General features: G+C 47.5%; 1 protein-coding gene across 1 annotated transcript in view; it reads right to left on the bottom strand.

Annotated features, from left to right (window-relative positions):
- Nucleotides 1-12,888: 12,888 nt before the first annotated feature.
- Nucleotides 12,889-24,403, bottom strand: part of ARMH4 (armadillo like helical domain containing 4) — a gene marked incomplete at both ends in the record, with an annotated part of 68,268 nt that continues 56,753 nt past the window's right edge. Inside the window, 3 exons of the mRNA XM_080344833.1 lie at nt 12,889-12,957; nt 13,157-13,291; nt 19,638-19,669. Coding sequence (XP_080200959.1) covers nt 12,889-12,957; nt 13,157-13,291; nt 19,638-19,669 — 236 coding nt within the window. The remainder of the gene's footprint in view (nt 12,958-13,156; nt 13,292-19,637; nt 19,670-24,403) is intronic.

The following is a 24,403-nucleotide window of genomic DNA, read 5'->3' as shown; positions in this document are numbered from 1 at the left end:
TCCTACCTAAGAAGGGACATTCCCTTATAATTGATATACCAGATGCATTATCCCAGACTGGGCCTACCTCTTTTCCTCTTGAGACCTTTCCCCTTCCCTACATCCCACTGGTGATCTCAAGCATCACTCAAGCAGAGACCATCACTTTCTAGTTATGGTCATTATTTGAACAGATCGTCATGACCAGGGCTCCCATCCTCCTTTGGTGGAAGGCCAACAGCTGCAGCAGACATTGGCCTGAGCAGTTTGTCCCTCAGTAGTTTTCAGCCTGAGAAGGAAGATGGAAATCTGTTGACTGACGAGCCCCCATGTGCTGGGCAAAGGACCCAATTTCAGCCGTGCCGCTGCTGGTGGATGCCGGTTACCAGCAAAAAGGTCCAAAATACGTGGCAGCTGGTGGGCTGCAACCAAATGGTGGATCTGAGCCAACTGATGCTCAGTTTATTACAGAATCCCAGAATGTCAGGGATGGGAATGGACCTGGAAAGCTCATCCAGTGCAATCCCCCCATGGAGCAGGAACACCCAGATGAGGTTACATAGGAAGGTGTCCAGGCGGGTTGGAATGTCTGCACAGAAGGAGACTCCACAACCCCCCTGGGCAGCCTGGGCCAGGCTCTGACACCCTCACCCCGAACAAGTTTCTTCTCAAATTTCAGTGGAACCTCCTGTGTCCCAGTTTGAACCCATTGCTTCTTGTCCTATCATTGGTTGTCACCAAGAAGAGCCTGGCTCCATCCTCCTGACACTCCCCCTTTCCATATTGATCCCCATGAATGAGTCCCCGCTCAGTGTCCTCTTGTCCAGCTCCAGAGCCCCAGCTCCCTCAGCCTTTCCTCACACGGGAGATGCTCCACTCCCTTCAGCATCTTGGTGGCTGCGCTGGACTCTCTCCAGCAGTTCCCTGTCCTGAGGACACTGAGTCTGGTGGATTTATCCACCAATTTTCCCACCTGGATGTAGATGGATTCCCCCTGCATTCAGCCAAGACCTCTCTGGTTTCTCCTCCACCATCGGACATCCTGGAGATTATCATGTCACCACCCAAAGCTGTTTCATGAAGTGGCCCTGTGGTCACCACTCCCCACTGCCTCAGCACCACAGTGGATCCCAGATTGACCACATCTGCAGGAGAGTCGGGGGTGCCCAATGAGGCAGGTGGAGAAGCGAGTGGTAGATCTGCTCTCCCTGTACATGAGACTCGGAAAGTCTGTGACTTGCACTTCCAACGTGCCTCTGAGCAAAGAAAAGGGTCTCGCTCACCTTGAAGCGGTGGGAGTTGGGGTTATGGACAGCCTCTCTTTTTCCCTTGAAAAGCATCTGTTAATACAGAGGAGTCGGAGGGGAGCATGAGACAAAGAGACATCACAAGCACGATCCTCCCCGTCGGAGGAACTGCCGCTTGCTGGGAGGTTTCTCATGCAGCCTACGCCTGTGATGTGCTATTATATTTTATGAAAAGAAGGGAAAATGTCAAGTTAAGAATGCCTTGGCTATTTCCAGAGGATTCATGCTATTACGTCTGTGAGATGACACGCAGTGGAGACTGCTGCCTGCTCCCAAGCAGCAATTGGGAGCCCAGCTCTTTGAGGAGTCATCTGAGCCAAAACAAAACCAATCCCAGACTAAGGCAGAAGCTCCTCTTTTGGCTTATTTTGTCTATTAGATCTCACCCTAAAGTGCCAGTTGTTGATGGCAGCAGATGTTGGGTTGTATGGACCTGGAGGGGATAGTGAAGGGCTCTGATCTCCTGCGATAGTTCCCAAACTTGTTCTCCTTTCATTAAACCTCTCGTTTTCTTGTTGCATTTGCAACAACACAAAGAACTCATGCCCCATCTCCTCATCCCAGGTCATTCCTCAGCTACTGAGTCATCATCCCCCTTCAAAAGGAGCTTTAAAAAAATCCATTAAATCGTTTGCTTTGTGGTTTTTGATTAAATACTCCAGGTTTCCACTTCAGCATCCAATTCCTCAGGATGCCAGCACTGTAACAACTCCCTTCTCATCAGGGATATTATTTAAAAGGGCAGAATAATCGAACATCACACACAGGTTTTCCTTGCAGCATTTGAAAAGGAAGCCCCTTTAATCTGGGATATGACACATCCCGATCTGGTACGGGGCGGGTGGAAAAAACAGATCAGAGAGATTTTGCTTTTGTGTGGCTACGAGATAAATCATCGCCCAGGGCAACGGCTAGTAATTGTACCTCCCCTTTGAGTTTTACAGTACATCAGAGATCTGCAAGGGTTGAGATTGCTCCATAGCCACTGCGCCTTCCAGGCTCCAATTACCCTCCTCGCTTTCAGTATCAAAGGCAAAAAATTGCTTTCTTCACGCTAAATGGTCCACAGAGTGGAGCCAGATGGGCAAAGGGGCTTGGAGAAATTATGGCAGGCTCTGCTGTGGCCAGGTATCATCTATTCTTTTAGCTCCTTCCAGAGGAGGAAAGGCTGTATGGAAGGGGTGGGACTGAAGGTGCTGCTTTCTGCACCTTGCGCCCTCCGTGATGAGCTGGTTATTCGCTTTAGGCAAAAAGGAAAAATGAATCTCTGCTCAATTTCTTTGTCGGACACGTCAATATATCAGAGAGGAAGAATCAAACTGCAGAGAAAAAGCCTTTTTTCTTCCAGCACTGCACTTATTAAAAATAACACCTGCCCCTGTGACAGCGACTGTCAAGGCAGACGGCCATGTGCATTGAGCTCAAAACCAGGGAAAACCACAGCACAAAGTAGATGAAATTAATTGGGTAGTGGAGCACCCAGTACATGAACTTCAGTCTCTGGTGTCCCAGCCAGGGCTCAGTCCACCACACTCTGCTGCTAAAAGCAGAGACATCCCTTCGCCGACTCCAGCCTGAAATGGGTTTCCCTCCTCCCATGCAGCACAAGACCTGCCAGGATGCTCAAATCACTGCCATGCACTTGCATGAGCAAAGATGCCTCCTGCTCATCTATTAAACCAAAATATAACTAATTTGGGCACAAGCTGGCTTGGCTTTCACCCACCTGTGACATTAGCAATTAGGTGGCCACACAATAGCAGTCTGCTACGTTGTGTTGAACTTTGGGCGCCTTGCACTAGTAGCACCCCTTGCATACACATGGTTGTACATACGTTTCCATTGCTGCCTAAAATGCTGCAGGTCCAGCCAGCTCCATTACAACGCCCTGGGCTTTGCTGAATGCAGACTTCAATTAATTAATTGGTGGGATTGGCAGTATTTCCAGTGCTTAGGTTCCCTTGTAAAATCCAAGCTGTCTACTGCATGAATTCCTTTCTCCACTGTACCAATTGTGGGTGACATACATACTTATTTACTGGTTACTATATACAAAGTTACATCTATTGCTTCAATTTTGTCTCACAAGCAGTGGCCACCTGTGTCATCTCAAGGGTGGCCAAGCAAGCAAAATCTCTTCCTCCAGCTTCACCATTCTTCAGATCAAGTGTTCAGCCTGTAAAATAGCAGCAAGATTTCATTTCCATAGTGTCAGTTGAGATCCCCCTTCTGCAGAAAATCTCCAGAACTGTGGTTTTCCTACATGCAGCTCTGTGAGCAGCAGAGTGAGGGCTGGGATGTTGCTGTGGCACGGGAGCTTCCAAGTAACCCACTGTAAGATTTTAGCTCCAGATCGCTCTTGGACCAGTGTATCTAGAAGAGAGTCTCTCTGCAGACTCTTGGGTTTTAGTAACACTTGACCCATATGAATTAACCAAACCACACATGCTTAAAGCCCTCTCTGGACCATGAGACCCTTGCAGATTTGACCCTCCACATTAAGTGCTCTGAGCCATCGCGTGCGTGTAATCTACCTATAATTAATTCTATCTATAAGAGTAAATTTTATTTCTTATCATTTACAATTATTTCTACAATACTGTCTATATAGATTTATTTCTAAAACACTGTATACATAACTCTGTATTTTACAGACATAGAAAGAGATAAAATTGCATTCATAAATTTTTTTTAAAGATAATGAAAGCTTTATAGAGACATATTCAAAAATACAAGAAATGACACAACTAAAATGACTATGTAGCTTTAATTTGGCTCTGTCTTTATGCATTATCCCATATAAACTTTACTATTTTTAAGCTGGTTGCAGCTTCATTATAATTTTCTCATTCACTGTACAAAATGGACAGTATTAATTTGAGAAAAACCTGGTTGCTTATTTTGTTTGAGCTGTACTGTGCAATGTGTGGAATACTGTCCTACCACAAAACTGTATCCTGCATAATTACTGTGCCATTACCCAGTACCACAAGCCCCAGCCCACCTCTGAGCACTTTGCTTTGTTAGGAGGTAAATGTTAAATAATAAGGTATTTTTATTGTTTCATGTCTCCTCGAAGTCTGTACTCTGCCATCCAAAAAACCCCAGGTATCTTCTGGCTTAGGATTTCCACCGCCTTGTCTTCCTACACCCAGGTATCATCATTTAAATGTTTCAAGGCAGTAGCATGTATTTTTAATCCCAGCAGGCTGACTGCAAAACAAACATCCAATTAAACACTCATTTTTAATAGACACCGTACAGCTTGTATGCAGCCAAATGCCTTTGTTAGCCTTTTGGTTTTAATGCTTTTAAACCATATTCTTCAATTTCAATTTTAGAGGAATGTCTTCCTCAGCAAATGTCCACCAGCTCATTCACTGCTATCGAACCTTCAGCAATTCACTGCCCTCAAATACCACAGCCATGTTACAGAAGCATAGAACCACAGACTGGTTGGGTTGAACGGACCTTTGTAGATCTCCCAGTGCAACCCCCCTGCTCACACAGGGTCACAGAGCAGATCACACAGGTGGGTCCAGGGGGTTTGAATGTCTCAGAGTAGGAGACTCCACACCCGCTCTGGGCAGCCTGGGCCAGGCTCTGGCACCTCCCAGCAAACAAGTTTCTGCTCATGTTCACATGGACCCTCCTGTGTTTCAGTCTGTGCCCGTTGCCCCTCACCCTGGTGTTGGGCACCACTGAACAGAGTCTGGTCCATCCTCTGACACCCATCCTGAGATATTGATCCCATTGATCAGATCCCTCTCAGCTTCTCTTCTCCAGCTGAACAGCCCCAGCTCTCTCAGTGTCTCCTCATCACGAAGGTGCTCCAGACCCCTCAGCATCTTTGTGTCCCTCCCATGGACTCCCTCCAGTAATTCCTTGTCTTTCTTAAACTGGAAAGCCCAGAACTAGACCCAGAACTCCATATGTGTCCTCCCCAGGGCAGAGTAGAGGGGGAGGAACAACCTCCCTGGACCTGCTGGCCACACTTTTGTTAATGCACCTCTGGGTACCATTGGCCTTTTTGTCCACAAGGACACATTGTTGACTTCTGGTCAACTTGTTGTTGACCAGAAAACTGTGTTTTGGAAACTCTTTTGTCACTTATAGAAAGAACAATACACCTGAACAATCCTCCACCACTGTTTTTGATGCAATCCACTTACAGGCACAGTCCAGAGGAGCCAGAGACCTGACACTCTCCTGCCCATAACTAACTTCACATGCCCAGCACTAACGCACAGCTCAGCTTTCTCTCATTCCAACCCTGATTCAATGATGCTTTTTACTACCTCCCTCCTTTTCATTTTAAACCCAAGGCCAGAGTATTCTTTATGTCAATCTCTTTGGCCATGGTTGCATCTCAAACATAACATTGATCTTCTCTCTAGTTGGCTTTTCATGCTGACCCATGCATAGCGGCAGCTCCTGTCTCCCTGGGACACAGGGACCAAGGTTACTGGTGTGTTATTTAGTCCCACAAACCACAACCCCACAGCCCCTAGACAATGGTTTGTCACCATAAACCAGTCCTGTATGTTTGCACAGTGGCACAGCTCTCACCCGCAGCAGCTCTGCTTCTGCTCTTGTAGCAAAAACCCAGTTTCTGGGTATTTCAGTTGAGTTTTGGTGGGTATCCAAGTGATCTTTAACTGAAGCGGAGTGTAATGCTAAACCAATCAACCAGTGGATTGGAAAGATGTTATTTGCTATTTTTTAATAATAAAAATGTAAAATGTAAATAATAATATGAAAAAATATATATCAGAAGCTCTTATTTTTTTTTTAAATAAGTGCACATAAGAGCAGAGTAAGTTATGGCAAGAAAAAAGCACCACTCCATGGGCAATCTCCAGAGGCAAATCAATAAGGTTTAAAGGGCATGTTGACTAGTAAGAATGAACCTGGGTAAACCAGCTAAAAATGAAAAAAATAGATCAATTATTTATGATTTGGTCTGTCCTTCCAAAACACATGGATGAAAACAAGCCCGAGCTGGGCTGTCTGTGGATCGGTGGCGTGTTTGTAACTGAATTAGGCTGAGCCCAGCGCTGGGGTGACCTCAGGGAAACCCCATGGGGCAGCAACTCCAACGGGGGCGGGGGACATCCAGCTTGTCCCCTCCATCAGGGCACATGGAACCATCTTTGCTTACACGGGTTTTCTGTGGCCTCACAACAGGTCCACACGTGCTTTTCTCGTGGGGGTTTTACTATCACCTCTCTCCTCTCCCCTGTTATTACAAACCCGTGGCTTGGCTGGCAGAGTCAGGGACATTGGCAGGACACCGGCTGATGCACAGAGGCTCACAGGGAGGCAACGTGATCAGAGAGAGTAATTTCCTTAGGAAATTAATCTATGGGGAAAACGAACAAACAAACAAAAAAAACAAACCCACATTCTCACTGTTTATCTCCTTTCAGCAGGTTTTGTTTTTTTTTCATTGGAAAAAGTCAGCAAGGCAGCAAACGGCTTCATGAATATACAGATTGTTTTTGGCAACTACCAATTAGCAAAGAATGTGTTCATGCAGTTCCCAAAAGGCTATTTCCCTGGGAATTTTTTTGTTTTGAATAAGCCATTTTTCATTAGAGAAAATACATGCACTTGGACAAATAATTCTTGCTGCTTGTTATTACTGGAATCACAGAATCACAGAATAGTTTGGGTTGGAAGGGTCTTTCAAAGCTCCCCCAGTGCCCCCCCTGCCATGAGCAGGGACATCTTCACCAGCTCAGGTTGCTCAGAGCCCCGTCCAGCCTGGCCTGGGATGTCTCCAGGGATGGTTCAGCCACCACCTCTCTGGCCAACCTGGGCCAGGCTCTCAGCACCCTCAGGGCAACAATTTCTTCCTCATGTCCAGCCTCAATCTCCCTCCTTTAGTTTAAAACCAACACTTGGTTTGTTCAGCTTGGAGAAGAGGAGACTGAGACCTCATCATGGCTACAGCTTCCTCACAAGGGGAGGAAGAGGGGCAGGCACTGAACTCTTCTCTTTAGTGACCAGTGACAGAACCCCAGGGAATGGCAGAAGATGTGCCAGGAAGGGTCAGTTGGACATGAGGAAAAGGTTCTTCACCCAAAGGTGCTGGACACTGAACAGGCTCCCCAGGGAGGTGTCACGGCCCCAACCTGACAGTGTTCAAGAAGAGACTGGACAACACCCTCAGACACACGGTGTGAACTATGGGGTGTCCTGAGCAGGGACAGGAGTTGGACTCGATGGTTCTGGTGGGTCATTCCAACTCAGGACATTCTGTGATTCTATGATCACCCCTTGTCCTGTCACAACAGCCCCTGCTTCAAATTCTGTCCCCATGTTTCTTATCAGCCCTTTTTAAGTACAGAAAGGCTGCAATAAGGTCTCCCTGGAGCTTCTCTTCTCCAGGCTGGACACCGCAACTCTCTGAGCCTTTAGAGGAAGCCTGGAGAGGGTCAGGCATCCCGCGCCATGGACCAGTTCTGTGCCCCGCTGGCTCACACGCCTGCACCAGCACCTCCCCCAGTGCACAGTGTGGCAAAAAGCCTGTGCAAGTACACAGCAAGTACAAAAAAGCAAGTACACCCAGCCTGTGTACTTGCATGCGAGAACATAACGTGTGCAAGGACATCTGCAAACAGGACTAGAAAGGCAATTATAAACCCAGCCTGCACACCTTTTCTTACCCACTCTCATATTTTTCTGATTCTTCTGCTCGGATCTCTGGTCCATTGATGTGTGTGTGATGATATTCACCTGCAATAAGGATGCTGTTTTATTAAACCTTTGCAGCACCTACAACTGAGATTCAGGACTCACCAGTGCCATAGTAACATGTGTGCACAGAGCCTTGTTTACAGGGCAAACCAGGAAGGACAAATGTCCTGGTATCCACAAAGAGACAGCTGGCTGTACATAGAGATCAACAATATAAACATGTCAGCATTGGGGCTCATTACAGCTACTGGAAACCCAGCTGAGGGAATTTTGGGTGTTACTCATCACAGCTTACGGCCAATACCTCCTTCCAGGTAAATCCTACCCAAAAAGTCCCAGGCTGAAAGAATTGCAGCACTCAAGTGCCCAGGCAACCACCTCACAGCTTTACCTGAGAGACAGGGACTGCCACAAACCACAGATCATGGAGACGAGGCCCTACAAGTCAGTTATGATGGACAGCTTTTTATTTCCTGGTGTTTTAATTTAACAAAGTGCTACATTCCATAGTTACAGTATGAGGAGTTGTTCTTGTCTGAAATAGAAAACCACAAGAAAGCGCAAGGACTGCTAATATCGCTCTATGGAAGCAGTGCAGTCCAGAGAAACCTCACCTAGGTGAACATCTGGAGTCAGAGACACCTTTAAAAACCAGCGGCTGTCGAGTGCAGATGCATTTCATCAGGGCAAGAGCTGCACGTCAGGCAGGCTGGTCCCTCCCGTTGGAAATGGGGCTGTGGATGCTGAAGTGGGTGTGTGATGCCTCCAGTAATCTTGTGCTCTTGAGAAATCCCAAGCTGGGCATCCACAGGAAAACGGAGGTGAGCACCTTGCCTTGTGCTGAGTTGAGGGGTTATTATTGCTGCAGCAAAGTCTCCGTCGCAGCCGTTGCACGGGGCCAAGGCTGCGTTAGACATGTCACAACCCACCTCTGCATTAAGGGGTGGGCGGTTCACCCAGCACAGAGGATGAGCAGGACCCTTCTTGGCTGCTTTTTCTTGTCCTATCTCTTTCAAAATAATCTGCTTGTTTGGCAATGCAGAGGTGTCGATTAAATCTGTAGAGTGTTAAGAGACTGGAGACTTCAACTCCAGCTTAAAACTCTCCTCCCCTCCCTATCTGCAGTCTGATAATTTGAAGCAAATGAATCAAACTCCAGGGGTCGTATAGAGAATATTTTGAAGAGGCAAATCCAAAGTCTAGTGGCTTAGAAGAGTAGGGAAGGAGCTGAATAATTCTTGTGCTTTAAGGACCTCCAGAGATGACACCGATGTCAGGGGAGCTGCAGAAAACGCTGTGTTCCAAAGGCTCCTACAGTCTTCCCTGGGACCCAAGGCTGGTTTTGACTGTCCATCTTGCTTCCACATAAAGAATAGCTAAGCTGAAGACATGAGGGACACCCAGACTCTGGGGCAGGTGCCTGACTGAAAACATCTGTTCAACAAACACCTCCGCTTCAAATGGCCATCAGTTGGGAGCTCCCTGCACTGCTGAGCAGCTCAGAAATTCAGCCTACCAAAGCAGTCTTCTGCCAACAAGCAGGTCCCAACCAAGGCATCTTGGTTTGTGGTGTTCAGACTGAGAAACAGGCCTGGGAGTGAAGCTGGACCTCAAGCAAAAACTTTGGGCAGCTCTTCTATCCCACAAGACCAGCTCCAGCACAGACCAGAGAGCCAACAGAGAACTGTGTGTGCAGCTGGGCCTTCCTTGGCCTACAACTCCTCTCCATGCCCATTTTGTCCCACCATACTTGCCATATAACCACTCTGATATTTGAAACCACTTGTCAGCCCCATTTGTGGGACTGCTGATTTCTTAAGTTCATTACGTTGAGGAGAAAGAAGAGGAATCTTAGAATAGCTTGGGTTGAAGGGACCTTCAAAGTCCATCCAGTGCCCCCCCTGCCATGACAGGGACATCTTCACCAGCTCAGGTTGCTCAGAGCCCCGTCCAGCCTGGCCTGGGATGTCTCCAGGGATAGTTCAGCCACCACCTCTCTGGCCAACCTGGGCCAGGCTCTCACCACCCTCAGGGACAACAATTTCTTCCTCATGTCCAGCCTGAATCTCCATCCTTTAGTTTAAAACCATCACCCCTTGTCCTACCACAACAGGCCCTGCTCAAAAGTCTGTCCCCATCTTTCTTACAGGCCCCTTTTAAGTACACAAAGGCTGCAATAAGAGACAGGAAAACTGTCAGTGTTTCCCAAAATGTGGATTTATCAGCACAACAAAAGGCCATGGCACCTCCCAGCCAGCCCTCCCAATCCATCAAACAGACAACCCATCCGTAAAGCTCTTCCTGCACTGCTGGAGCTGCAGGGCTTAGACCAGCAGCCTCGCTCAGCCAGCCCTGCTCCTCCCCACCAGCCAGGAGCTCTGCGTTACTTAACTTGTGTCGTTGACGAACACTCCACATGAACAGGGAAGCGAGAGGAGCCTGTCCTTCACAGGCTGCTATTGCCAGCGCCCTGCTGATCCCCGGCTGCCTGGGTCCTGCTGGTACATCTGCTCTGTTCTGCGGTATCGCTGACAGCTCCTCTTTTCCAGTGTTGTTTTGATTCTCTCTTTCAGGCTACAGTTGCATGATGCAAAGGACTCAGCCAGCCCAGCTACCAACCTTTCTGCTTCAAGCCTTGGCTGGACTAAAGTAAAGCAAGAACATCTTGCAGCTGCCTATGTAGCCTTGTTCCCAGCCTGCCTGGAGCTGTACTTAAAGGTCAAGCCTTTCTGGAGATGATCTCAAGCAAACCAGAATGGAGGAGAAGTCATTCTGCCTTGCAACTTAACTCTCATCAAGCCTTGCCAGGAACAAACCATCAGAGAGCCCAAGGGACAATGTTTCCTGATTCCTGAAGCTGCAAGGCACTTCCCAACCACCTCCAAGCTCCAAGAGACCTGGGAATGCGAAGGAAATAGATCAGTCCAGAAGGAAAACTTCTTAGTTACTGATCACTTAGTTAACTGATCACTTGCTATGGAAGAAAGAGGCTTCAACTTTGGATAGAGGCTCCTGGACTTCACATTGGGCTGTTAAAGATGTGGGGCTGCTTTTAGCAAGGCAAAATTGTCTTGGTCAAAGTCTCAGGAATAGAAAAGAGAGATGCAAGCACAGTAGAGCCCTGTCTGGGAAAGCCCATTCTAGAGGGATTGGGGTATGAAGACTCCCCAAGATGTTGATGGACCAGGTTTTACTGTGCCTCCCCCAACACATGCACCCAGTGGGATGGATGTGCAAGGGACCATGCACAGCTCTTCGACTGGAAGACTAGCATCAGTAGCAGCATTTTGAATATAGGTTGTCTTGCCTGTCCTTCTTGAGGTGACTCTGTAAATGTGTGGGTAAGGCCTACAGGAAAGAACCTGGGCTCTGAAGAGCACTGCTTGATGACCTCTGCCCCAGAGGAGGCCCTGAGCCTCTCAAGAAAGAACTGAGCCTTAGGAGGGTTTCCAAATGTCCTGTCTCCCTTGTAGACCCACTCACAAGCCCACAAGACACTTGCTTCCCATCATCTGTATGTGCCCTTCACAATCTGACAAGCCTTTTCACTTCTACAGGGAATTAAATCTGCACGTACCCCTCCTCAAACTCTCATCCATCCCACTTCTTCAAAGACTCAGTGGGACTTAATCTCAGCAGATGTGCAGTCTGGCCTTACTTGTCTCGTCAGGTCTCCTTTGGCAACAGCCGCTGCTCCTTGTATGAAGAATGATTCCCTACACAACAGTGATTCCCACCTCATGAACATACATATTTTGCATAAATGTCAGACTGAAGTCACTTCACAACCAGAAGCAGAAATAAAGTAACACAGCCCTCTTTCTAGCTGTTTTGACATCATTAGCTATGAACCCGTCAACACCGACAGTCTTTGGTGCCTTTCTGCATTTGGTGGTCTGGAGACAAGACCCATCCAGATGCCCCAGAGGTGCTGCCGTTCATGCAGCTTTCAAGGGCTGAAAATTCCATTTCCAGTGGGTAAAGGAGACAGAGCTCCACTTTCATCTCTAGGTGAATGCAGCCTTGTGGAAGAGATGAACCAATAACTAGTGTCCTTCAAACAGGAGGCAGAAGCTGATGAAACCCCTGACCTGCCTCTTCTCTTACCTCCTTGCACACTGAACAAAAGCTACGAGGTCCATGCAAGACTATCCGTCAGTAGGTGAGCGCTGGTATTTATTGTGCTGTAACAGACAGTGCTGGTTGAAAATGGACTAAGATTTTTGTTGTGAATCAAGTGTCAAGACCATTCCTGTGTGTCTCCAAGAAGCGTGGAGCAGAGCTGAAGGAAGAAAGAAGGGGTGGGAGTCGGGGAACTGAGTGCAGAAATGTGCTTCAAACTGTATCAACAATACTGTAGTCGGGCACTTGTCAGGTGGCAAGGGATACAGTTCAAGTGTATAACTCATTAATTAAGCAGAGCAGCTAATCTTAGCACTAATGAACTCTAGCTCAGGTTATGTAACATTTAAAAATTAACAAATCAGACAGAAGTCATTCACAGTAAAGATTTCCATTCCCGGGTTAGGTGAGAGCTATTGTTATGATTAGATTACTGCCAGCCAGGACCAAAAACAGCACACCAGGATAACAGGGAAAAAAGAATCATCCATATGTATCAGCTCCAGCTGTAACAAGACGCGCTGTGGATCTGAATGAGGCGCCGGGTGCGAATGTGGAATCTCACTACGGTATCAAAACACACGTCACTGGGCGGTACACGTAGAGCAGAGCATGCCGTTTCGCCGGGGTGGTACCGACCACTGCTCGGTGGCTCGGGGCGGTGGAGAGCAGCGATGCAGCAGAAAGTTGTTTGTTCTATTTGTTTGTTTTTGTTTGTTTTCCTCCCCCTCCCTCTTTTGCAAAGTCACGGGCTCTCACAAGGGCACTGCAGTTCGGTTCAGAACTCATCTTCAGAGCTGTCAGCTAAGAGCATGACTCGGTCTTGCATGCTGTTAAATTCCCGCTGCTGGGGGAAGAAAAGAAAGATGAAAGAGGTCCACATGCAAAAGGGAAATAAAGAGTATTTGCATCCCCCTCAGAGTCTAACCGAGAGGTCCTGGACACTTCAACCCAAAGAAAACGTAACCGGGCTGCGCTCATGTCACAGCCAAAATGGTTAAAAGGAGAGTAGGTGGGACTGGAGTTTTCCTTTGCAGTTGCCATACCTTTCTTTTATGTCTCTTTGAGCCATTTCTCCTTCGGCGATTCATAATCTTAATGCTGTAGAGTGCTCCTAGGATAAAGAGGGCTCCGGCTATTCCGACTCCTACAGGAACCAGCATCCCCGACATGTACCCAGCCTGCGTGGAAAATAGAGAAGCAAAGCGGCACTCACAAGACCATCCTTTCATAGACGTTTTTCACCAGTCTAGGACTGTGATATATCCCTACACTGCTTCATCAAACTTTATTGTACTTGAGTCTGTATCACCTGCCTGCAAAGGATGAGCCCGGCTTCCAGGATCAGTAAATAAGGCCTCAACCAGCTCCATTCTAGGATCAAATTGGTCGAGAAATGTGGGCAGCAGGTGGAGGGAGGTGATTCTGCCCCTCTGCTCTGGTGAGACCCCCCTGCAGTGCTGGTCCAGCTCTGGGTCCTCAGCACAGGACACACATGGACCTGCTGGAGAGGGGCCAGAGGAGCCACAGAAATGATGCGAGGCTGGAACAGCTCTGCTGGGAGGACAGGCTGAGAGAGCTGGGGTGTTCAGCTGGAGAAGAGAAGCTCTGGGGAGACCTTATTGCAGCCTTTCTGTCCTTAAAAGGGGCTGATAATAAAGATGGGGACAGACTTTTGAGCAGGGCCTGTTGCAACAGGACAAGGGGTGATGGTTTTAAGCTAAAGGAGGGAGATTGAGGCTGGACATGAGGAAGAAATTGTTGTCCCTGAGGGTGGTGAGAGCCTGGCCCAGGTTGGCCAGAGAGGTGGTGGCTGAACCATCCCTGGAGACATCCCAGGCCAGGCTGGACGGGGCTCTGAGCAACCTGAGCTGGTGAAGATGTCCCTGCTCATGGCAGGGGGGGCACTGGGGGAGCTGGGAAGGTCCCTTCAACCCAAACTGTCCCATCATACCGGTAACACCACGGCTCACTCACCGTCAGCTTTTGCTAACAGATATTGTCTTGTGATAGCCGAGACAGTGTTTGCTCACCTATAGGAGAGGAAGCAATTTTGATGCAGATCTTCAAGCGCTGGGGTGAAGTTTCTGTTAATATAGGTGCATGTGTGATGGAAAACCACAATGACCGCGGGCAGGTAATCTCGAGCCACAAGAAAGAATTGTGACCACCCAAACAGCTTCACCACGTGCTGTGTAAAGTAGGCTGAGTGCTGCTCCAAGCTCCCCAGGTACCACCAGCGTAAATCAAGGCACAGGTGTATGTCTGGGGGCAGTGGGAGCAGGCAGAGGAGAGCACAGCACCAGCACAAGAGCTGGTGTGTAAAAGGCACCAGGTTTGATGGCAGGTACCAGCCAGGGAGCAGGCAGGACGGGTGATGAGCTGTTTTTGGAGAATGGCTGCACTTTGAAGCAGGGATGCTGACCTCCATCCTGGGAGGTGGATGGGAAAGGGACCCAACATCCTCCTGGCCACCTCTGACTGCTGGAGTGTGTCTTATCATGGTCAAACTGCTCAATATACCTCCAGAAAAGAGCACAGGGTGTTTCAAGAAGACGGACCCAATTTGAAATCACTATATCTCTGCAAGCATGGACTGCCCATGAATGAAACTCTTACCACTGGAAACAGCAGGGCAGAGAGTTTCAAATTATTACTGCTTGATAACTCATTAACTCATTTGTAAATTTTTGTGTAAATGTAAAATGTTGCCACTGTGAAAAATACTGGTTTGAAACTGGGTCCATCTTTTTGAAACACCCAGTAATACACAGGCCCCATGCTTCCCAGACACATGTTTGCATGGGGAAAAACAAGTGCCCTGGGACAATAATGTCATATCTCAGCACAGGGACAGCAGAAGCTGCTCCCAACACCTGCCGCTGGGTCTCTGAAGGAGCTGAAGTGTGAAGCCAGGCTGCACTCCCTTTTTGCAGGAAGAAGCAGCAGTTTGCCCTCTCCCTGCCCAGCTTGAACCACCAAAGCTTTGTACACAAAAGCTTTGAACTAAAAGCTTTCGCTTTGCATGGGAAAGGGTGGCTTGCATGAACAGGACAAAGATCTAGAGAGCTGATATCTCTGGTGACCAGTGATAGCACCCCAGGGAATGGCAGGAAGATGTGCCAGGGAGGGTCAGTTGGACATTAGGAAAAGGTTCTTCACCCAGAGGTGCTGGACACTGAACAGGCTCCCCAGGGAGGTGTCACAGCCCCAAGACCATTCAAGAAGAGACTGGACAACAACCTCAGACATATGGTGTGATGTGGGTCTCTTTAGTTTGGAGGAGACTCAGGGGTGACTCATTCATGGGGATCAATATGGAAAGGGGGAGTGTCAGGAGGATGGAGCCAGGCTCTTCTGGTGACAACCAATGGTAGGACAAGGGGCAATGGGTTCAAACTGGAACACAAGAGGTTCCACTTAGATTTGAGAAGAAACTTCTTCCTGGTGAGGGTGGCAGAGCCTGGCCCAGGCTGCCCAGGGGGTTGTGGAGTCTCCTTCTGGGCAGACATTCCAACCCGCCTGGACACCTTCCTGTGTAACCTCATCTGGGTGTTCCTGCTCCATGGGAGGATTGGACTGGATGAGCTTTCCAGGGCCCTTCCAGCCCCTGACATTCTGGGATTCTGTGAACTGTGGGGTGTCCTGTACAGGGACAGGAGTCAGGCTCGATGATCCTTGTAGGTCCCTTCTAGCTCAGGACATTCTATGATTCTATGGGCCGTCCTTAAGGGAAGCCTGGCAAATATAAATCAGCTCTAATTCATCAGCTATGATCCATATGTTTGCATTACCCAATAAAAAAATATTAAGCATGAGTAATTTAAAATTACACATTTAAAAACTTAATATTATACATTTAAACATTTTAAATCCTTTGGAAATTATTCCCAAGTGCATGTTATTTTATATATTACAACTTGAAATGAAAATTAAGCCAAGTTTTAAAGCACCAGATTGGTTCAGAACCCTCTTCAGTGTCCTCACCTAATTCAGGCTGAGGGGCTCAATGGAGTAAGGGTGGCAGGTACAACCTGGCTCCCTCCCTCATTTCCACTGCCTTTGTTCACACTGCAGGAATGGAGGCACTACAGCTTTACCCTTCGCCATCTGCTCCCCCCAGAACAGATTTTACACCTTCCAGGGGACGCATGCACAGTTCAGAGGACTATCAGACAGCTCTCAGCAAGCCTCAGCCCATTGCTTACAACCACTCATCTTCACCTGCACTCCCAAACCGCAATAAAACTTCACTTGCTTACACATTAATTGTTTTTCTTCCATAATGCACTGAGTTCTGGGGCAGAAAAAAGCTATTCAGTGCGCACTGCCCTGCCTTCATACTCTTGCCTTACAGGACATTCGATGATCCTGTTACCTGAAGAATGAAAATATCTGCTTTCACCTGGGGCAGACACAATGCTAACAAAGGCTGCTTCGCTCTCCCAAAACCCTCTAGATCCTGCTTGGGGCTTTAAATAATAACAACTTTGCGCCTGGATCCCAAGGCTTGAGGGATCTTCATCCACATCGTGCAGGTTCCCTGGATGCCCTCCCAGAAAACCCAGCAGATGTGCTTGGAGAGGCTGTGCCTGCGCCCCCGAAAAAGGAGGTTAGTGAGATCACAGATAAAAGATCGTATCTCTGCAAGGCAATTAAGGTGCTTTAATTGGGTGACCTAATTAGTGCGGCATGGGCTTTTCTATTTCTGGAACTTTGCTGCTGGCGTGGGTGGTGAGGGGAGACTGGAAGTGGCTTTTTAGCTGCTGCTTGAGTTTCCATGTCAGAAATCACTGAACTCTCTAGCCCATCCACAAGTCTTTATCACACCTGGCCAGCCCATGCCCTTTTACAGGCTTCCGCCAACAGCTGGACCAATGATTTCAACCCCAAAATCCTGCAACATGAAGCAGGTCCAGGACCTGTTGTCCCAGCACTTCTGTGTCACGCAGCCCAACTCGTGAGGGACTGTCTGCAGTTCCTTGATCAGAAACCCCATTTCACTGGCAGCTCTGAAGCCACATTTTTACCCTCTTGCCAGTGGGGGAGATGCAGCTTCTTTACAGATCCTAGGGATGCTTTTAATACAGCCAATCCATGACCATGACCATCTTGACTCTGCTGGACTTCAAGATAACAGCAACGAAGGACTTCAGAGGGACGACATGTCCATTATTCAGCACACCAAATGCAACATTTGCCCAGTGTTTGCAGGAGACCAGACAATAGTATATTATAAATATATTATAAATATATATATTCTATAAATCCGTCACTGACCCTACACTCCCCAAGCCCTTCCTTCTCCCAGCAGGGCAGCCCTGATGGACACAGGAGGACACATCTCTTAGGGATGGGGCCATCATGTGCCAGGATCCTCTCCTAGGTGGAGGGATTGGAAAATAGAGAGGACAGGGCTCTGCCAACAGCAAATGAGAGGGCACATATTATGCTGATAAACTCAACAAGGAAGAGGAGGAAACTGGGCAAGCAGATTTATCTAGAGGTGATTTGCTTCACCAGCCTGTAGTTGGGGGAGTGTTTTTTTGTTGGGTTTTGCCAAGGGAAGACGTCAGCAAAGCAAAAGATCTGCCTCCACACATCTGCCGTTCCCCAAAGTAGGGAGCTGGCTCAGGGCTGAGTCTCTCAAGTGGGCACCAGCAGACCGCCAGTTACACCAATGCCATGCAGTCCAACATCTACCTACAAGAGGTTCAGACCCTCCAGAGCAAGCTCTTTGAAGGATGGACCATGCAACACCCACCTCTGCAATGGGGTGGGGCAGAGGTAGCCAACAAGGTGCCAAGAAGAAAGGAGTGAAAGCTACAGTTCCAGTGAGAAGATGCCTGATGCCCCCAAGCTTGTGTTGTGCCAATGGGTAGGTCTGGCACGAGCAGGTGATCCTTCATGCTACATTCACTCCAGCCAGTCGTGGTGTTTGCTTTGTACCTTCATTGTGAAAACCATCCTCTGCCCTTTCGGTGTTCGCTCCGGCTGAATCCCAGGCCAAGGTGCTCTGCTAAGGGCATAGACCACACTAGACATGTCTCCTTCCTATTGTAGACAGAAAAGCAACTCAACAAGGGCGAGGCAGGAATCCACCTCAAGCCCTTCCACTCTCCAGCCCTGGAAAACAAATACCCAGACCCTGCCTCTCTGTCCAAATTTGATGGTAAGATGCTGCTGAAATCTGGTGGGGATCACGTGAGAAGGCTGAGCTCATCGACTAACAATCTGCTTAAGCTTAGAGACATATTTTCAGTGGCTGGAGTTTCTTATCGAGTCGTTATTCCTGTGGTGGGTTTTTTTGTCTATTAACTCTGATCCTGTTCAAGAATTTCCAGGCTCTGTTGAGTCACAAAATGTCCTTTTCTTAAAACACTACCACCATCTCATTGCCAGCTTCATGGCTTCGCCATCATCAACACAACATTCGGAAGGTTTCACAATCGTTTCAAAACGTTAATATTTGCCTTAGGGCAGCAGAGCCTAAAAAGCCATCGCTGCCTGTGGCTGGCACAGTTCTTGATTTCAGGGACCACCACTTTGGGACCAAAGATCAGGGTCTGTTGTCTTTTCAGTCTTCCTGTGTTTGCTCTTCTTTCTTCCAGGAATTTGCAGCTCCTGTTGTGTGTGGAGGCAGGAGAGTTCTCATCCCGAGGCAGTGGCATGGCACACAGTCTCTCACCAGAGATGATCACCAGATCCTCTTGACTTGGATCTAAAACCAAGCTTAGGACTTAGAGAAAAGGGATGGCGCTAAGTTAGAGGGCAGTAAAAAAGTAACCCATCTAGTCTGAAGAGAAGGGGATTTTCTAGCGCAAAGAAGTCCATCAAATATGATATTGAAGCGAGTCCGGAGAAGAGCAACAAGACTGGGGAAGGGACTGGAACACAAGCCCTATGGGGAGAGGCTGAGGGAGCTGGGCTTGTTCAATCTGGAGAAGAGGAGGCTCAGAGCTGAGCTCAGCACTCTCTAGAACTACCTGAAGGGCAGTTCTAGCCAGGGGGGGATTGGTCTCTTCTCCCAGGCATCAGCAATAGGACAAGGGGCCATGGGCTTCAACTCTGCCAGGGGAAATTGAGGCTGGAGATGAGAAAGCAATTCTGTGCAGAGAGAGTGGTCAGGCATTGGAATGGCTGCCCAGGGAGGTGCTGGACTCACCGGCCCTGGAGGGTTTGAAACTGAGACTGGACACGGCACTTAGTACCATGATCTGGGCTGGAGTTGGACCAAGGGTTGGACTGGATGATCTCTGAGGGCTTTTCCAACCCATTCGATCCTCTGATTCTGTGAAATACCCCTCTCCCTACTCCTGCTCTTAGTTACTACTTGTTGGGGATGCACTGTGGATTTACACCACAATATACAACTGCAGCATCTGGCTCACTTGCCTCCCAGAGAAATTTTAAGCCCTTTCTCAATTGCCTTTGTAAAGATAATGAACTGCACTGATGAGAGTTTGTTTATTCCTGCAAGTAAAAATGTTTTTCCTTTTAAAGTAATTGAAACACTGAGCCTCCTACCTTATCTTTCAGCTTCTCCATCCAGCTTCTCACTGAAAAAGAAGACAAAAAAAAGATGCAATCATGTTACTTGTTATATTAGTTAGTAACAAATGATAATGATAGTATTAAAATAGGCACTAATTAACTTGACAAGCTGCTAACACTTTTCTTTAGATTTCCTCTCTTCTCATTCATGAAAAAGAGCAAATGCAGCAAATCAACACAAGAAACACTCGAAGCGAGCTGGCTGGCAAGAATATCACTTTTGCCTGTGCAATTCACATCTTCAGAGTGACTGAAAAAAAGGAAGATTAAATAAAGTATTTCGGGTTGTGTGTTTTTAACCAGCATTTCTCATACACACAGTGGGATGAAAACCTTAGAGTGTGGTTATCTCCTTGCGCTCAGCTCCTCCACATAGATAACCTTCCCTCTTTTTGGCATAGCCTGTAAAAATGCCTTAAAAAGGTATTATTCCCTGGCTTCTATTCCCCTATATTTTTGGAAGCAGCCACTATCTGCTTTGGGAAGTCACCAGAAAATATCAGAGGAATAGGGATAGCACTGGAGGTGCTAAATTACTAAACCAAGTAAATTCATACTGCCATCTCAGAGACTTTCATTTCCTAACAGTTAATAGAAGTGCCATGAAATATGATATTCGAGAATTAAAAGTCTTTAATGGCATGTACTTTGGGATGAACTATTCAAGCTAATCCCAAAGAACCACAAGCGCTGAGCAGCGGGGGCAGGACTCATTAACTCCGCATTTGTCTGTGCTGCACCAAGGACGAAAGAAATGCTCAGCCTTTGAGAGATCCACTGATGTTTCAACGAATTCCTACTCATAGGTAAGACGCAAGTAAATACTTAAATGTTGGGTTTTTTCAGGGTCCAGCAACTGTGTTTTAAGCCCCGCTCAAGGATCCCTGTTCCTCCAGGAGGACAATGCTGGAGGCACAAGGGGACTCTTGCATGCACCAGTGTCCTTCTGAGGGATATTTCACCCAGGACGCATTAGATCCCAAATGTAACACACTATTTATGGAGCAACACCCTATTTCCAAGCCTGCTTTCTCAAAAAAGCTCCCTTCAAAGCTTGCATTAGCTGTATTAGAGCCTGTCTGTTGGCACAGGCACATATAAAACTCAGGGAACCATCCTATTGAAATGAGCCTTATGTGAGCGGGCTGGGTGCAGCACCAGAAAACAGCCTTTTTATCTCCCAAATACAATACGGAGAAGCACAGCAGCTAGGAAATAATAAGACTTGGCCCAGACATCAGCATCACTGAACTAAACCACATCATTTTACCAAGTTTAAAGTAACTTGAACGCTCCTTTTTTAACTATTAGTAATAGAACACTTTGCGAACAGAATGATCCCAAATCACCTGGAGGTGAAAAATGTATGAAACAGGCACAGGAGTGTACACACAAGCTGAACCATCTCTGACAGGTAGCTAAGTAAAAAGATTTTGTTATCCGGGAGACACAGTCACCCACAGCACTAGAAGGGGGTAAGGTGTCTACTTTTACCACCTTTCCCACCATTAGTCCTGACCCGCATGGACTAAGCCATAGCAAACTCAATTGATGAAGGTGCCATCACCATCATCCTCTGCCAGTTCAAGCCTGCATGACCTGAATTTCTGGTATTTCACTCTCAGAGGGGCAGGAAACGCAAGGTTCCCCTGGGTTACATTTCTCAGCTGGGTTTGTAGGTGCAACACTAAATCAATCACTGAATGTAAATGTAGACTATCACAGGGAGCCCCTACACCATTGCCTTTCTGACAGGCATGGGAACACCAAACACCCAGAAAATTGTGCTTAGACCCACAAATATTACAAACCAAAGGAATTCACCCCAAAATTCTTGCCAAAGAGCCTTCTCATCCTTCCATGTTTAACGATGCTATTGCCTTTTATTCCAGGCTGAAGGGAAGAGGGTTGATGGTGACTTACAGTCATGCAGTAGAATCATGGAATCGTAAAATCGTTGTGGTTGGAAGAGACCCTCAAGATCGTTGACTCCAACTATAACCTAACTCTGGCACTAAACCATGTCCCTAAGAACTGCATCTACACATCTTTTAAACGTCTCCAGGGATGGTGACTCCACCACTGCCCTGGGCAGCCTGTTCCAATGCTTCACAACCATGTATGTGAAGAGTTTTTTCCTAATATCCAATCTGAACCTTCTCTGCCGCAACTTGAGGCCATTTCCTCTTGTCCTATCACTTGTTACTTGGGAGAAGAGACCAACCCCCTCCATGATACAACCTCAGTAACAGCCACACTATCAAAACCACAGTGCAGGATCTGAAGCATTGGACCAACGTCCTCTCTGCACATCCAGACAGCTGCACGAGTCCACACGGTGCTGCTGTGATGCTCAGTTGGCCCCAACTCAAACTAAGCACAAACTCTATGTTGACACGTCTTTCACAATAATTACGTGGGATTGGCGATCTCATCAATAGTTGACCCGCTTACTTGCATCTGAACAACGGTGCCCCTAAAGCAGCAATTAACTCCGGAGTATTTCCGACAAGTCGGAGGCAAGGGCTGATCTAATAATATTCTACTACCTATTTTCAACAAACACAAATTCTAGCTTTGTTTCCCTCTGTTCTGCAAAATAACAGCAGAACGTCCATTGGGACCCAGAGACGACGCTACAGTACAAATCTTTATTTGCTGTTTATACAATAGCTCATTATTAAAACCAACCTTGTTTTCAGCCATGTAAAGCGCATGCCAGATGCCTCCGTGAATCAGCCAGAGCCACGTTAGAAACACCAAAGGTGATTTCCACTCCAGCCTGGACGCCTCTAATGCTCTAATGCAGCCAACAGGTTGGCTCTGGCTGGTTGAAAGCCCCCCGACCTGTGCTAGAGGAAAATAATGAGCCCAGATTCGGGAAGTTAAAGCAGTAAAAGGTCAAAAACCTTCAGTGTCCCAGGAGAATTTCACCCATATGCAGGCCAATGGTACCTGGGGTGGGTTAGAAGGGGGTGGTCAGTAGGTCAGAGAGGTTCTCCTGCCCCTCTGCTCTGCCCTGGGGAGACCACACCTGGAATCTTGTGTCCAGCTGTGGCCCCTCAGCTCCAGCAGGACAGGGAACTGCTGCAGAGAGTCCAGCGCAGCCACCAAGATGCTGAAGGGAGTGGAGCATCTCCCGTGTGAGGAAAGGCTGAGGGAGCTGGGGCTCTGGAGCTGGACAAGAGGACACTGAGGGGGGACTCATTCCTGGGGATCAATATGGAAAGGGGGAGTGTCAGGAGGATGGAGCCAGGCTCTTCTGGTGACAACCAGTGATAGGACAAGGGGCAATGGGTACAAACTGGAACACAAGGAGGTTGCACTTAAATATGAGAAGCAACTTGTTCCTGGTGAGGGTGGCAGAGCCTGGCCCAGGCTGCCCAGGGGGTTGTGGAGTCTCCTTCTCTGCAGACATTCCAACCCGCCTGGACACCTTCCTGTGTAACCTCATCTGGGTGTTCCTGCTCCATGGGGGGATTGCACTGGATGAGCTTTCCAGGGCCCTTCCAACCCCTGACATTCTGTGATCTGTGATTAGCGGATCCAGTTCTCCGGGGCAGGAGAGGACACCTCAGATCTGCAAGTCAAGTCAAGGAGCACCAGATTGCCATGAATTACAAACACTTTTAATGCCACTAATGCACAAAACTGGTTAAACGCCTCCAAGGAAATGACAAGCCAGTGTGTAATTGAAACCGAGCACTTACTGCTCCAATTATTTACCCATATGTGGACACTGTGGGGTGTGGGTAGGAGATAAAACACTTTTTCAAGTTAGAATTGATATCTGTGCTAAATGGCTAACATCAATTAATCCTGGACTTTAGACTCTAATTATGCATCACCATCCATAATTAATATTCTGGACCTGGTCGTGGAAGAAGAACATTGTGGATGTACAAAAATACAACACTCTCCAAGAACACTAGGCAACTTGTCAATGAGGTCAAGCAAATAATTAGTAAAAAATACTCTAATCCATGTATTTTTCATACTCTCCTTTGTTTGCTTTGTTTTTCTTCCTTGATAACTGAGAAGTACTTTAATTGGTCTGAATAAATACTTTAATTGGTCCTACATTTATAAGCCCTTGGAAGGCAACCGCAAGGCTCATGTGGCCCCCGGTGAAAATGAGTTTGACACCTCTGCTCTAATCCATGTATTTTTCATTGTCTCTTTTTTTATATTTTCAGTGCATGATCACTAAACATCCTGAAAAAATGACAATATTTGGGTGTGAAATTGCTAACAAGTGTCTGCATTGCTGGCTTGTCTTCCCTGGCATTTCAAGGACAGTGACTAGTCCCAGCTCTGCCTCGGCTTAATTTTGATCCCTCGGTTTCATGAGGAACTGAGTTAGATGAGTGTGGAGCACTTCTGAAAATTACATACATAATCCGACATTTCCTCAGTGATTTATATAATGTCTGCATCTCTGCAAATTAATTTTAAATAATGTATAGCTTAAGATGAAGCAGGTCGGGAGTGCGGAGGAGGAGCACGGTTGTCTGGCACTGGCGTCAGAGCAGCCCAGGATGAGTTCAGACAGTTACAGATGCACTGTGCTATTTTTAGTCTTTTTTTACCCAGCTTTCCCCTTCCAAATGTGCAGCCAGCTATTAAAAAGCCACGGTGCCAACTGAAGAAGTCAAGTTCATTTGCAGAGGTAAGCGGCAACCTGCGCTGCCTGCCCGGCTCGTCCTTGGAGGAACTCGGTCCAAAGGGACAGTCAAAAA

Source organism: Nesoenas mayeri (genome assembly GCF_963082525.1).
Source record: "Nesoenas mayeri genome assembly, chromosome: 5".
Taxonomy (NCBI): Eukaryota; Metazoa; Chordata; class Aves; order Columbiformes; family Columbidae; genus Nesoenas; species Nesoenas mayeri.
The sequence above is the reverse complement of the archived record's forward strand: the minus strand, read 5'-3'. Positions and strand labels throughout refer to the sequence as shown.